Source organism: Ascidiella aspersa, chromosome 2, assembly GCF_963924565.1.
Source record: "Ascidiella aspersa chromosome 2, kaAscAspe10.2, whole genome shotgun sequence".
NCBI lineage: Eukaryota > Metazoa > Chordata > Ascidiacea > Phlebobranchia > Ascidiidae > Ascidiella > Ascidiella aspersa.
In genome coordinates, this window is record NC_139448.1 from 23,395,520 (window position 1) to 23,410,953 (window position 15,434).

Consider the following 15,434-nt stretch of genomic DNA (forward strand, 5'->3'; position numbering starts at 1 on the left):
AGCACATTGCTATAGATTGCTCCTCTCCAGAACTCAACTATTTCCGTTTGATCAAAGAAAACAATATTGACACCACGTTTCCCTAACAATGACAATTTGTTACGCATTTATCTTTCTATGATGGTAACTAATTGTACTGGAGAGAGATCGTTTTCAAAATTAAAGTTAATTAAAAACTATCTGCGAAACACAATGGGGGAAGAGCGGCTACACTATTTTTTTAAAATGTATTATGCTCACGTCCTATGACAAGCAAAAAACAGGGTAACAAAAAATTGAAATGGCGTTACAAAATCACAGTAGGAACCAAAAAAAATTTCACGTCGCAAAAACGAAAATGGTTTGGGCGCTTAACGTAGCCCAGGTATGGCGAACCACTGACCCGCGGGCCACAAAGTGACCCACCACAGATTTTTAATGACCCACTTGCCTTTCTAGAAATATCGAAATGTTGTCAATCATTGTCAGGAAAGGATAAATATAAAAAAAATCGTTAAAAAGCAGTATACTGTTTAAATCAGGGCTGCCCAATCTGTGGGTCGCGCAAAATTAGTAGAATAACTGCACTTTATCGAATGCGTGCAGAAGAGCAGAAAACTAAAAGCATTGCGTTTATCGCTGTAAAACGTTGGTGGCGATAATTTTAGGGAACTTAAGAAATCGCAGACTAAAAATTCTGAAAACCCTGGTTAAACCATACCGAAAATCTTTGTGCTGAACTCCCGTCATCCTACAAAAAATGCTGCAGCATTTGTTAACTATTTAGTTTCTTAATTGTCGTGGGAATCCGAATTTGGAAATCGCCCAAAAACCTTAAATTACCAACCCAAGACAATACCACTTACAACAACGCAGCAGCAAAGTTTTGCTTTAAATTAGCATATATTACAATATAATGACCCACTTGTGCATTTTGCAAGGATTGAGATTGCGTTTGTGACCCGCGCGACGAAAAGGTTCGCCATCCCTGACGTAGCCTATATTGCAAAACGAAGAGAGAGTGTGCATCGTAAAACATTGCATTGTAGCCTACATTCGCCACCTTTGCGAGGTTGCAATGTACCTCGATCCCTGTATAAGAATCGTAATATAAATCGTATAAAGGGAAATCAGATTTTAAAGATAACGACAAAAAGGATATGTCATCGCCAGTCCTTCAATAGTGTGAAAACTTCAATGACAGTTTGAACATTCCATTGATATGTTAACCGTTAGGATTGGCTAACATACCAAACATCGTATTTTACTGCATAGAAATTGGCGACTTCCATCGCACATTTATTGAATGGGTTATGTACTTTTTTTTATTGAAATGGGTTATGTACATTGGTCGAGCCCAACGCGAGTTACAAGCTGTCTACAAAATTAAACTTAGTAGGCCTACAGCTTACGCCACTATCGTAGGGATGAGTAATAGGCATTTGTAGATGTAAAGAAGATGAATTATGAAATATTGCTGGCCGTTATTTTTAAAAACAGCAAAAGAGATAATTTGGTCACGTTCAGTGGTGTCGTAGAGCAGAGCTCCGCAACCGGTCTTTGTTGCTACGTAGTGTATAGTGCCTCGTAGGAATTATCAAACTTTTTTAATAAGGGACAGATAATTGTAAGACCTGCTAAAAGCGGGTCCACTGGAATTACCGTTGTGGTCATATACCTAGAATTACCGCGAGTGGTCAAAAGAAAAAAATACAGAATACCTTAGCCTTATTTCATTCAATAAGTTTCGTTTACCTATTGAGAGACCTAAATCTTAGTAGCTGAAAGATTATTACGTTGTATAGGTTGCATTATAATATTATGTTCTGGAATATTCTTTATATAGGCCATATCTACGAATTGATGCATTCTAGGCCCCAACCTACAGTTTAGCGGCATAAAGGGAATTTGTTTTTTGTTTTATTTACAAATAACATAAACATTGAAATTAATGGATAAAAAATAATTTTTAAATAAGCTAAAAGGATTAAACGGCCATTTTTATTATGCTGCTTGTTACATGGACCACAAGTAGGTATTTGAAAGCACACAAGAAAAAAAATTAGCAGCACTTAAGCCAATCCACATATTCAAATTTAACACAACTTGTATACATTTCGTAATCTAAGACCCAGCGTCCAGAACACATTTTTGCTTTGTTGGTAGACCACGTTCGTTTGGAATTACTTCCGCTTTCGCTTCCGTCAACAATCGAATTTTGATAAGAATTGATGACTTTAAATTATGAACTTAAAATTATGAAGTTCCTATAACTGTTATACCAGCTACTGCAACAATTGTTCCATGGTTGTTTTGAAACCATATCACAACAAAGGGCTGTCGTTTAAGGCGATTTGTTTTATGGAGGAATTATAATTTATTTGCTTTAAGGTTTAAAATGACGGTTGACAGTAATTTAAGTTTAAGGTATATCGCTTCCCCTACCCCATACTGTGGTTAGTCGAATAAACTAAAGATTTACACGCTTATAGATGAAACATACTTAGGAAAAATCAGTAGGTTTAAATATTTTAAAATTTACCTAAGCGGAGATAAAGAAGTTTAAAAACCCAAAACGGTCAAAATGACAGCACAGGCAATTCTATAGTGTTAATGGCGGAAGTTTTATGAAATTGCCGTTTTATGAAAAAATAATTAAAACTTAGTTCAAATTTACTTCCGACAAGGGTATTTTCTATTCAACAGGAGAGAAACCCGCCGTGAGCAGTTTGAAGACCACTGGTATGCGTTATGCTCAGTTAATTACAGTATAGTTGGTTTTTGCCTCACATATAGTCTCGAATCTCAAATTTGCAGAAATGTATTTGAACAGTTTTTGCTGGGTAGTTTTTTGTTGGTGATTTGAGAATAGCCCATTTCATATTTCAAAATATACTAGGTCTGTGTTCATTTTTACCATCCTTTTTACCCTGCAAAACTGTTGAAATTTTCTAGATGAGCTTGCCTCTTGTTATAATTAAAATAGCCTTCTCATGTTTTGTTTTTTATAGGCCCAAATAGTTAACCAAACGCAAAAACAAAACTCAGACTTAAAAGAAAAAGTAAAGGAGATTCACATATACCAGAAAAAAACAATTGTTTTATGGTCCACAGGCCATGGCCCAAAGTTGTAGTTTTTCAAGCCCCAATTATAATCCAATCAGGTAGCGCTATACTAACTCGACATTTAAATACAATTTTTCAATGAGCTTTTGTTATTTTTACAGCAGTGTTGCATAAAATTGAAATTTCATTATACTTACTTTGGTGTAGCCTATTCTTGAGATGTCTTGTGTAAAAACAGTGGCACAAAAGTGGGAGGATTTTAAATCTCCGCAAGGAATAACGGTATCAATTGTGTACTGTACCTTGTTAGTTGACTATATGCTCTTAAGCGTCGTCGGTAAGTATTTTATTTAAAAGAGTTACAGCCTCGATCATTGGTTCTCAAATATTTGTTTCTGGCGACGTCTTTGGAAAAGTTTGGTGGAGTTGCGACGCAACCTGCCATTCAATTTGACTCATTAATATTTATTTATTTCTCAAATTGTTAGTATTTATCAAATTGTTAGTTGCTGCAGTTCGTCTTCACATTAATTTCGCATGAACATATCGGGAGTCAACGATATTTGCAAGCATTTTATGGCTGCGAAAGTTTAGGATAGACACCCTCGGAAAGTTAAAAATACGCAACAAGGCGTCGCGACGCAAAGTTTGAGAATCTCTGGTCTTCGGTATAGTCTACACTGCCTTGTCGTCCTACCTGCATCCCGCTGACCACATGTGGCGCGCCCAAAAGTTTTACCACCATGTTTAAGTTATATTTGATAAAAGGTACACGACCCTATTTAACTTACAATTTTTGAGAATTAAACTATATAACCGATAAATATTATTTAGTTTCCAGGATGTAGTTTTATAACTATTCTATGTGATCATAGGCTAGCAGTGGATTCTCTTTAAAATACCATTTTCTTAACCCATTACAGATCCAATACTGCCGGATTTTTTTTATCAACAACACTTAATCGAAGAAGGAAATCACAAACTACAACATCCTTTGGCGATGCAATCCACAGATTTATCCTTTTCTTTAAACTTTTCAAAAATACGTTGTTCACCCAATAAAAAAGAGAAAGTGTATTTGGACAAAGAGAGTCTCACGATCGGCTTTCTTTTTGCGTCAAAGCCACTTGTTCAACTTGTTGTCAATTTTGCAGTTGGACCCCTAACAGACCGTATTGGATTTACGGTTCCAATGTTTGTTGGGTACATTATTATAAGCTCATCGTCTGTTGGTAAGTGAATTAAAGTGTTTGTAAATTGTATTTGCTTTCAATTTAAATCAACATTTTTAACAACAATCGATGTATTGTCGGTGAGCTAGACTTGTACAATTGCAACAGGTCCAATTTTTAAGACACTAAATATGAAACAAAGATAAGAATTAGCCTCTGACGTTGTAACGAATTTTTGTATTTGCAGTGTTTGCATTCGGTCGGAGTTATGCGGTTCTTTTTGCAGCAAGATCAATTCAAGGTATTGGTTCGTCCTTAGCTTCAACTGCTGGGTTAGGAATGGTGGCTGACAGTTATAGGCAATATCCAAATGAACGTGGACAAGCAATTGGTGTAGCTTTTGGTGGCCTTGCTATGGGGGTCTTGGGTGAGTAAGTTGCCTTGTCATATTTAAACACACCTGCTTTTTTAATGAAACAAAAACGTGGCGTTTTTATTTTAAATGTTTATTACTCTCTTCAGTTGGACCCATTTTTGGAAGTTTGGTATATCAATTGGCTGGAAAGGAGACTGTTTTTCTAATCTTGGCTGCAATGGCTGCTCTTCTGGCTGTAGCTGAACTGTACTTCAAATCTTTGAAGTTGAAACGCCCGGAAAAGGTTAACCTCATTTTTTAAAATGTCTTTTATTAGGCGATTAAAAAATTATTATTTGGTCTTTGTTTGATTTGTTTGCACAAATCACTACTAACCAGTTTCACTACCTTTCTACGCTTCATAGGGAGAAGAAGGCACACCAATTACTACTCTATTGTGTGATCCCTACATAATGTTAGCTACAACAGCCCTTATGATGGGATGTGTATGTGTCGCTTGTTTGGAGCCTGGTTTACCAATTTGGTTAATCAAAAAAATGTGTCCTGAAAAATGGCAACTTGGTGAGATTAAAATAGAATTCTTTTGTTTCTAATTGTCGGGACTAATACTCAGCCTTTAAGTGAAACTGCGTGTCATAACAAAACGTTATAAAAAGAGTAAATTTAATCCAATCACTGACAATTTAAATGCATACGCATCAATTAACTTAAAGTGTTAACACAAGTGATTACTAATAGTCTCGAATCGTATATTAACCGATAACAAGTGGTTAGAAAACTAAAATTGTTAAAGATAAAGCATATTTAGGCCTAATAACCGGGGAAAATACCTCAAATATTATGTATTTGACTCTTTTCAGCATAGAAATGACATCAGTTGATATCAGAACTGATCGCGGTGTGTGATCGTTTCAAAACATCGTGTATCGGTATCGAAATAAAATGTCAACTAACAGCATCCCTAGTGCGCATATATAAAATTCGGATACTTTAGCTATGCCCATAGTAAAGAAAGATACACATATTTCGGTAGAAGAAACCTTTGTCCTGCAATATTAATAAAAAACAATGGCCATGATTTTACCTTGTTAGGCAGAGGCTATAAGCACTGGCGAACACGGGTCAGATAACTGTTGACGAATAAAGATCGTGTATCGAACTTTATTGCTGTAATTATTCTTAACCTAAAAAGTATTTAACAAAATATATAATAAGCTTTATAAAACAGTCGCTTGAAACTTCATCAAAATTTAATAACAGAATTTAGCTTCATTGAAGAAAAGGGTAGTGAAAATTTTTTTCTGAGATGGCCTTATGTTCCCTCCCGTACTCCGTTATGTAAGGCAGGGTTTCCCAAACCTTTTTGGACCACGGACCACTATTTGTAAAGCTGTTTTTTTCGCGGACCGCATTACAAAGCAAAAAATAAATAAATCCAAATTTTATATATTTACAAAACTGACAATATCAGTTGGACGGATGAGATTGATTCCCTCTGCTTAAATCATTATTTTCTCATAAATTTAAAGCGCAACAAGTAAGATTTACGATGCTCAATAGCAACGCTTTCAAAATCAACTAGTTGAGAATAACTGCGGCAATTTAATTATCTTTAAAAGAGTACACATATTGTACAACAGGGTTCGGCAAACTTTTTCTAGTCGCGGGCCGCACAAAATGTTAACTACGAATTATGTTATTTAAATGTTAGAACAACTGTTAATCAGGCGGGCTTCGGATATGTTTTTGCACTTAAAATCGTGTTTAGTGACTTTTAAGGAGCCAGTAAAGTGTTGGCGCAAAGCGGGACAAAAAGCGTTTGTTAGGTTCAAAATTCGAGTCCACACGCCGCGATTTTTTTGGGGTATACCGGAATTTCTTTCAAATTTTTTGCACGTTTTTATTACATTTTAAAAATAAAAATTAAAAATGTATGTTCATTATTTTTTAACACGTTTTCCGTTTGTATGCGACGCACTTTGGCACTTGGCAGTCAGTCTTCCACAGTGCAAGGAGCGCTAATCTAGTTCAAATGACAGCATCATAACGTAAACAAACCTGGTGTATAAATATTGTTAACGCAAAGCGCGAAAATGTTTCGCACTTACATAGTTAAAATAGTCAAAAAGTATGAGAAATGGACTCGTGTCTAGTTTGTCAAAAGATAAATTACATTTGCGTGCCGGATCCGGCCAGCGGGCCGTAGGTTGTCGACCCCTGCTGTACAACGTATATGTGTGACTTTTTAATTTCTTGTCACATCGCCACGGATCACCTGAGCAATCGTCACGGTCCAGCAATGGTCCGGACCACAGTTTGGAAAACCCTGATGTAAGGCACATACGTTGTTGTGTAGGTGTTGCGTTTCTCCCAATGAGTATTAGTTACCTGATTACCACCAACGTAGTTGCAGTATTCTGTCAAAGAATTCCCATGTGGTTGATTTGTATGTTGGGATTATTTATTGGAAGTGTTGGAGCAGCTACATTCCCTTTGGCTAGAAAGTAAGCTTCTGCTCAATTAAAGCAAACCTTAGATTATTAATGCGTTTATATATTTAGTTATTTTACTTACAAGTTTGTGGGAAACATTTCCATCTGGCATTTTGGTGGGTGTAGCTGTAGGGATGACCGACACAAGTATGTTCCCGTTGATGGCCACGTTAGTGGACAGCAGACATAAACCGGTGTATGGAAGTGTATATGCAATCGCAGATATTGGTTTCTGTGTTTCCTTGATTCTTGGTAAGAAATTTGTAGCGTTAGGCCTATTGCGAATATTAACTTTTCATTTATAATTGGGTAAATGTTTTTAAAAAGCGTTTGTGTAATTTGTGTTGTCGCTCTATAGCTACTCTTTTTTTTAGTTAGGCATACAATTTACATAAGTCTATTTGTCTTATTGTATGTACTAGTACAAGTTTTGTATTCATTCTGATTAAGGGCCACTATGCACTGGAGTAATTGTCAATGCCATTGGCTTTACCTGGCTTATGAGGATAATCGCTATATCTTATGTGATGTTTGCACCCCTGCTCTATTTTCTAAGGAATCCACCTGCTAAAAGCGAAGAACAAATTGTACCGAATTTTTTTTTACTAACTACTGTAGATATTGACTTATTTTTGCATGCATATTCTTTGTAATCTGGCCGTACTTGGGTTCCCTATAATCTGCGTGTGGTGCTAGAGGTGGCTGACTTTTTAGATATTTTTTTCTGCTATACGCCTGTAATTGAGTCTTGTATTGTAATTTAAAAGGTGTTTTGGCAGACCTTGAGAAACAATCTATCTCTCAAAATTAACTTACTTCTGTAAATCAGAAATAAATTAGCCTTTGTAACTCTTGAAATGTTTTTAGTGTTCAGCAAAGCCAAGTCATAAAAAACTTTTCTTTCGTCTAGCATGTCTTATACCGCAATAGCCATGGTAGTACGGCTGGGGTTGTTAGTTTCAGTTGAGACTAGTTTTTAGCCTTGATTATTTAATATATTTTTAAAATGATTTCGAAAGTGAGTATTATTATTGGTAGGTTTATACTCTTTGTTTTAAATTTCCAGCCGATCCTTTCGTCGGATGCTGCATTCATCGAAACTGGGATTACATCGCCCAACGGAAGTGCAACGCATTAGAAAAAGCTCCGCCAATACATTTACTATTTTCAACACATTATAACGTGAAATGCTGCGTTGTACATTTTCAATGTTTAAAATGATAAAACGTGTATGATCTGTAAACCCAATTTTCATACAACAATGGGCTAGTGATCGTGGTGGATATGTATTAAATGTCTTAAATGAGAAAATTGTAATAGAACTTGTAAGAAGCTTACACTAAAGTGTGAGGAAAACATATATCGCACATTTTGCAAGATATAAAATATGTAGCAGGTTTGTAGAGCTCTTCTGGCAAATGTAATTTTTATTCCGACGTTTCGACGTCCTATACAGGTCGTCTTCATCAGGGTAAATAACACTGAATGCGACTAGTACAGTGCACGATAAACAAAGGAAAAAAGGAAAAAAGAATGGAACGCAAGCACGTTACAACGCAACGAAAACAACACGCGATAACGAATGATTGGGCCTCTAATCTTTAAGCAGGTGCCTGTAGCACGCTGAAAGCATCACGTCCGTTTTGATGTTCATTGTGTTGCCCCGTTGGTGAATAATCCATGACTCAAGAAATAGTCTTTTCCTGTAGTCAGATTCCCGGGCCAAACAGGAAAAGACTATTTCTTGAGTCATGGATTATTCACCAACGGGGCAACACAATGAAAATCAAAACGGACGTGATGCTTTCAGCGTGCTACAGGCACCTGCTTAAAGATTAGAGGCCCAATCATTCGTTATCGCGTGTTGTTTTCGTTGCGTTGTAACGTGCTTGCGTTCCATTCTTTTTTCCTTTTTTCCTTTGTTTATCGTGCACTGTACTAGTCGCATTCAGTGTTATTTACCCTGATGAAGACGACCTGTATAGGACGTCGAAACGTCGGAATAAAAATTACATTTGCCAGAAGAGCTCTACAAACCTGATATTATGCCTGGCAGCAATAGCTTATATATAAAATATGTAGGTGCGCACTGATGTTTTACTTTGCAGATTAGGCCTACAGTTAATTGGCAATAATCACGTTAAGATGATGGGAAAGTATAACCATTGGTATAGGACAGTTAACAAAGTTTACAGGGACACAAATATTAAGGGCCTTTTGAAAATTTATGGTCACATTAGCGCTCGTTAAACGCTACGTTTCAGTCAGATTAAATGAAAGTATCTTCAACAAATCAGTGGTTGGCAACCGCCGGCAAGGAGTTTGTTGTCGGTTTGTAGCAGGTTTGCTATTAAAATTTTGATTTAAACCCGAACTGTATACGAAAAAACCTGAAAAAATCAAAAAAACAATTAAATATATTTTTATATTTAAAACACATTAATTGGTTTAAGTTTAAATATACTCCATGGTTGATTGGTATGCTAAAAAATCACAATTACTACATTTAGCAACTTCGTGAGGTTCAAAACAATTAGTGTCTGTGGCTATATGAGTTACAGCACGTTCACAACAATCCAAAAATGCATATTTTTATTGCAAAATCTAACTTCTTATAGTACTTATAATATAACGAAAAATGGTCTAAAATGTCATGTTTTTTTTTCTTCAAGCGTGCTCACTTTAAAGTGCCATAGAATAAATTCATGATTTATTATTTTGATACTTAAAAAAAAAACGTATACATTTTAATTAGTTTTAGCAAGTTTTAGACTTTTTCTATAGTTTTGGGCACTATTATTTTAGTTTTAGCCTCTATAAAAGTTACAAAACAAAAGGCCAAGTTCTTTTTTCATATTTGCCAAGTGTAGGTGTACGTCACTGTATAGAAAGTGTCGTGTAGACCAGTGCTCTTCAACTTTAAGGGTTCACCAAACCGAAAAAAGGTTGAAGAGCACTTCGTGTAGACTGTTGGGCCTGATCAAAAAAGCATCTGAAATACAATTTATTATATGTATTACAAAGTGTGACTTCTTTTTAAAGAATGCTTAAGATATCCTTATTTTGAAAAGCTGGTAGTAGGATTAGGTACTAATGGTGTACAAGTGTAATTAAATGGTATTTAAGTGTAATTTAAGAAAAAACGTGAAGGCCTTAAAGTTGTATTGCAATGATCCGCTGGCTGGGACAAATTGCTTGGCGGGTCGGATGCCGCATCACTTTGTGCTAAAACAAACTTTGCAAAAGTTGTAATAAATTTCTTTTTTCTAATCCCTGGATGGCTAAGTTAACGTGTTATGCTAACCGAAAATAAATTGCCGGAAGAATTATTTATAGTATAAACAAAACATCGACTGAATATATAGAAGAGGCCATAAAATTGAATTTTAGTACTTTTTTTGAAAAAAAGAGGGGCTTATTTTTTCTTTCTAAAACATTCAGCTCCTATATTTATATTATCGATAATAATTAGGACGATTATTTTTGACCTAAAAAATGAGAAATTTTTACCTAGAAATATATTTTTTGACAAAATTTTGACCTAATATAACAGCCGATCCGTTAGAAATAAGTGCATTTCTATACACAAAAAGATCTACGACAATTAGGACATCCAAGGACAGAAAAGTCTGACTTTTATACCTTGAGGTCGTGCCAATGCACTAATTAGGACCTTTAGGTAAACTCTTGGGGTAGATAAATAGAAAATTCGCTGAAAATTTACAAAAGAAATAAAAAATGTGAGATAGAATTACCAACACCTTACCCACCTGAACCCAAACCCGAATCGTAACCCAAATAATGTGCGTTTTAAATAATTATTTGAACGCTCGAAACAAAAGCCCAAAATCGAGTGGGTATAAGATAGTTTCTCCTCCATGGTGTATAGGATTGTTACGTCACAAATTGAGGTGTTGGGACATAAAGCGTATGGGCCGCAGAGCCCTTTTTTAGTGGGCTGTGAGTTACCGGTACTTATGAATAAGCTTAGTGTTATAATAGTTGTGGGCCGCGTGATAGTCCTACATCCATTGCACTTTATTTTAAAAGTTGGTGTGGCATAGATTTTTTAAATTGGCTCAGCTTTGAAAGGCCCACGTGCCAAACGTGGTTCTTGGAGCTTGTCGAACTACATTCTTGCCAACCTATGTAATTGAAAAAATTTTCGCGCTTCGCGCGTACATTCTTCGTTTTATAGTATGTTTTACATTATGATATGGCAGCATAGGCGTAGCCAGGGGGGAGGCCTGAGGGGCCATGCCCCCCCCCCCCAAAAAAAATTTATCAATATTTTACTCTTAATACTTTGTTTTTTAACATTTGTGACCAGTGCCACAACAGTCGATTACAGGCATGCCACACCTTCAATTGTCATGCATTGTTACGTCACAAACAATGTAGTTAATACAACGTTTGCTATTGATTAATTTAGTTTTACTAGTTTTAGACAGTTTTTGATCTTGATGGTTTTTGAGTATTGCGTTAACACTCAGTCAGTTGCTGCTCGAAACGGTTTGCTAACAATGTTATTTGTCTTCGTTACGGCAGTTAATACAGTGACAAAAGCTAAACAAAAAAGTTCAAAGTTTTTGGCCCCCCCAAATATTTTCGGCTGGCTACGCCACTGTATGGCAGTGTTTTGGGCACCAAGCTGCCCTGTAATATTTCACCTTAAAATCAAATATCCTGAATCCGCCACTTTTGCGTAGTGGTTTTACGTAGTGGGCCTTCGATTGCTCTGAAAAGAGAACTTTGGGCCGCGACAAAAACAGTTTGCCGACCATTGGTGTAATACAACAAAAATTTGGCGTTGGTTTTAAAAAACTTTAAAGGGATTAGTGATAACAAAAAGTTTAAAAAACACCGCTTTAGCTCATAGGCGTCCAACTGTTTCAGTAAAGGGATCTTCTTTAAAAAAATTACGCTCAGCTAATTATCACGGCTATGTTACTATAGTTCCAAATGCTGCTTTAAAACTGTCTATTGATTACAATCCAAGCAATGATACGTATCTTTGGTTTGCTACTATGAACAAATCTTATCCTACCCCGCTTTGATGAAGTGAAGTAACACGCAGAGAAAGGTAGTTTTTCGCAAGACACAATTCCTGTAAAAATATATTAATTAACCGTAATTAAAGGTATATCCTTTAGCTTTACATTTCAATTCAAACTAAACTATCAGGAAGCCGAAACGCTTATTTACAGCAGTGCGCAACCTTTTTCCACTTGCGTCAAACTACCAAAATATATGGCAATCGACAATATAAAACATCAGCAAATATCCTTTGTGATTGATAACGAGTAATGGTGACGTCATAAACACGACTGGATCACTAAAGCAAATGACATTAATGTTTAACAGAATTGTTAGACTGGCTATTGTTTTTGCTTCTTGTACTGCTAAATCTTTGATTGATTTGGATTGTTTTTTGACATTACTTTGTTTGACTAGTAGTATACGGAGAATCGGCGACCCCCAGGTTGGGAACAGCCGAACTAGAAATGTGTTCACATAAAATTTAAGATCTAATCTAAAAGCTACTTCTCTTGATATATAGGTAGTTTATGACAGGTAACGTGTAATAGTTTATTGTTTATATGCTGTAACATGTTCTTGGATAATTTTATTTGCTGATAGCCAAATAAATAACTGCGTTGGAGTATGCGCACAAAGACAATAACTCACAAGTACGGTAATACACCAATTACATTCAATATACTACACATTTTATATACTTAACGTAGGATAAAAGTGATCAGCAGGCGAGGATCTAGGATTTTTGTTTAAGGTGTTAGGTCATATATTTGGCATACCGTAACGTTGCAAAGTTACGTGAAAACGTGACATCACAAAGTTACTCCTAAGCGTAAAAGTTACTTTGAAAACAGCACATATAGTTCGTTTGTTTTTTGTTAAATATTTAGGTTTTAGAGGTGTTACTTGCAATACAAAAGCTAGATTATAAAGATGTTATGCGCTAAGCGAAAAAAAAATCATCTATCGTTAGGTTTGCCAAAACGTTCATTTTAAAGGGTACGATGAGACGCACGATGCTTTTGGAATAAAACGATTTATCAGAAACGGATCTCATTTTGTACACTTACGTTAAGTTAAAATAGGCAAAGAAATACAGTTCAGGAGTGGAGCATGGCCATTTGACCACCTCTTGATCTGCCCATGGTAGTCAATATTTTAAATATTACAGTGCTTCAACCACTGACTTAAATCCATTTCCTCGTAGCAATCTAGCCATGAACAAGTTTACCAATACGGAAATAATCAGTAACAGAATTAAAACCAGAACCAGAATCATGAAAACGCCATATGACACTGTTTCCGTAGGATCTAAACATAATAAATGTTAGATGAAATACCCGGCGTTGGCCAGGTTAAACAAAGTGTTTGCCAGTTTAGTTTTAACTTGAAAAGGACCAAAGTAGCTGGAAAGGCGATGCAAATTATTACACCTACATTCCTACAACAACCACTATAATGTACGAAATCTACTCTAAATTTGTCTAGTTTAGCAAATGAAACAATCTTTCATCCTGTGGGCTCTTCGTCACTATTGCACATTACGTTGTAACATGTTAAACTGCTATAGCCTCGCGTTATAGCCCATGATTAGGAAAAATGACGGATAGCGTAAGATGAGGCAGAAATAATGCAAAAATATTTTATCAAATAGTCAAACATTTTACAGATTCCTAAACGTTGCACTACGTGTCACTAATCATATGACGTGTTTTTATGCTTTACGCATTCATCGAAAGGCATTATGCCTATACTGTAAAAGAATAGTGCTGGCCGTCCCTATTCTGTTTGACGCTAAGTGTGTCTGAAATCGGTGAATTTAAAGCCTGTCCACAATCATAGTAACCCTTTACAGTCTTGTCCACAATCATCATACCCCTTTACAGTCGGTGTTAAAGCGGCATTAATAGAATTGCGTGTTTAACTATCGGAACTATCTGCGTGGCTCTACAAATTCAAATTAAATTATTTGTCTTCGTAAATTCCATAAATTTTGCATTTCGTTAAAGCAGTATAAAATAAAAAATTAGATATGGTAATACAAAGGTGAAATTGGCACGTAAAATCGGTTTTTAACTTTAATTTGCAACTTTTTAGTAAAGCGTTACACTGGGTACAGGAGAAGAGTACATTATTTGACAAAAATCATCGTTAAGGCGCACGACACTTTCTCGACTCTTTTGAAAACTGCTAATCCATGAATTATTTGTGGAAAATTTGTTTAACCACATACATAGTTGCTTAGCAAAATATTGCTTGCAAAACAATGGAGGGTGGGATGAACGACCCTTATACAGGAGCATTTGTGTATCAGCAATGATTGATGGTTTTTCAATTGGTTTTAACGAAGAAAAACAAGTATATTATGTATATACCAATGCACGTTTTTCCATCCAAAGAAAGAACTCTTTTTCCAAAGCAAGAGCAAGACATTTCCTCATTTATAACGTTGCAATGGTCGGAGCACATTTTTTCGCTCTTAAAACAAATAAAATTAATTATTACCGGTATAGGTGTTAAAAAATTAAGTTAAACACGATAAAGCTTTTTCCTTAATTAGTGGTTCTCAACCTTTTTTCGAAACGATTCAAAATTTTGAAAAATCAAATCAAAATGGATAAATCTCCCGACCAAGCCCTCTTCTGGTGAAGAGTAGATCCATAGGATTTTCTTTAGGGATTTATACATTTTTAGACATGGCGACACAAATTTAATTCGTAAAACATGTAACCTTAAGAAATTTGCTGTTTTAGGTTAAAATCGTGTTCAAATGAAGTGGATTCTAAATATATTCAAGAAGGCAGGGCATTCGCGCAAAGAGCGAAACAAGTTTGCGTTTTTAGGTTATTTTTATTTAGAAGAAACATGACGCCTTGATCATTTATCGAGATGAGTCGAACCGAACTCGAACCGGAACTTTATGAACCGGTTTTGAGGCATTTTTCATTCAGAACGGTAACCTAACCTGAACCGGTTTTCAAGATTTCAAGGATCCAAATCGGAACATAACGGAATATTAAAAAAAACCCTGAACCTAACCGAAACACGAACCTGTCAAAAAAGCTTTTCATCAAAGCATGACTTCAGAATTTGTATTTTACAGAGTCAAGTTGTGTCATATTCGAAATTTATAAAACATTAATATTTAGCTATTAAATAAAATGTTTCCTTTTGCATTTTTAGATATTTAAATAATAAACTGCGTATTAAACTGATGACATTTTAACCTAATCTTTGAGTGGAGCTGTGGAGCACGGAATAAAAGAAGACACTTATAAACATCACTCAAAAATCAGATTCTTTCTTAACCGT

The 15,434-nt window shown here is 35.6% G+C and overlaps 1 protein-coding gene across 1 annotated transcript; it reads left to right on the top strand.

Moving 5' to 3' along the window:
• Positions 1–3,264: 3,264 nt before the first annotated feature.
• On the top strand, positions 3,265–8,361 carry LOC146164369 (synaptic vesicular amine transporter-like). Its single transcript, XM_083380716.1, has 9 exons — positions 3,265–3,382; positions 4,113–4,277; positions 4,465–4,644; positions 4,740–4,876; positions 4,998–5,154; positions 6,950–7,097; positions 7,171–7,337; positions 7,536–7,672; positions 8,152–8,361. Exons 1-9 carry the CDS (start codon positions 3,265–3,267, stop codon positions 8,221–8,223), a joined length of 1,281 nt encoding a protein of 426 aa, XP_083236842.1. The 3' UTR covers positions 8,224–8,361.
• The last annotated feature ends 7,073 nt before the right edge of the window (positions 8,362–15,434 follow it).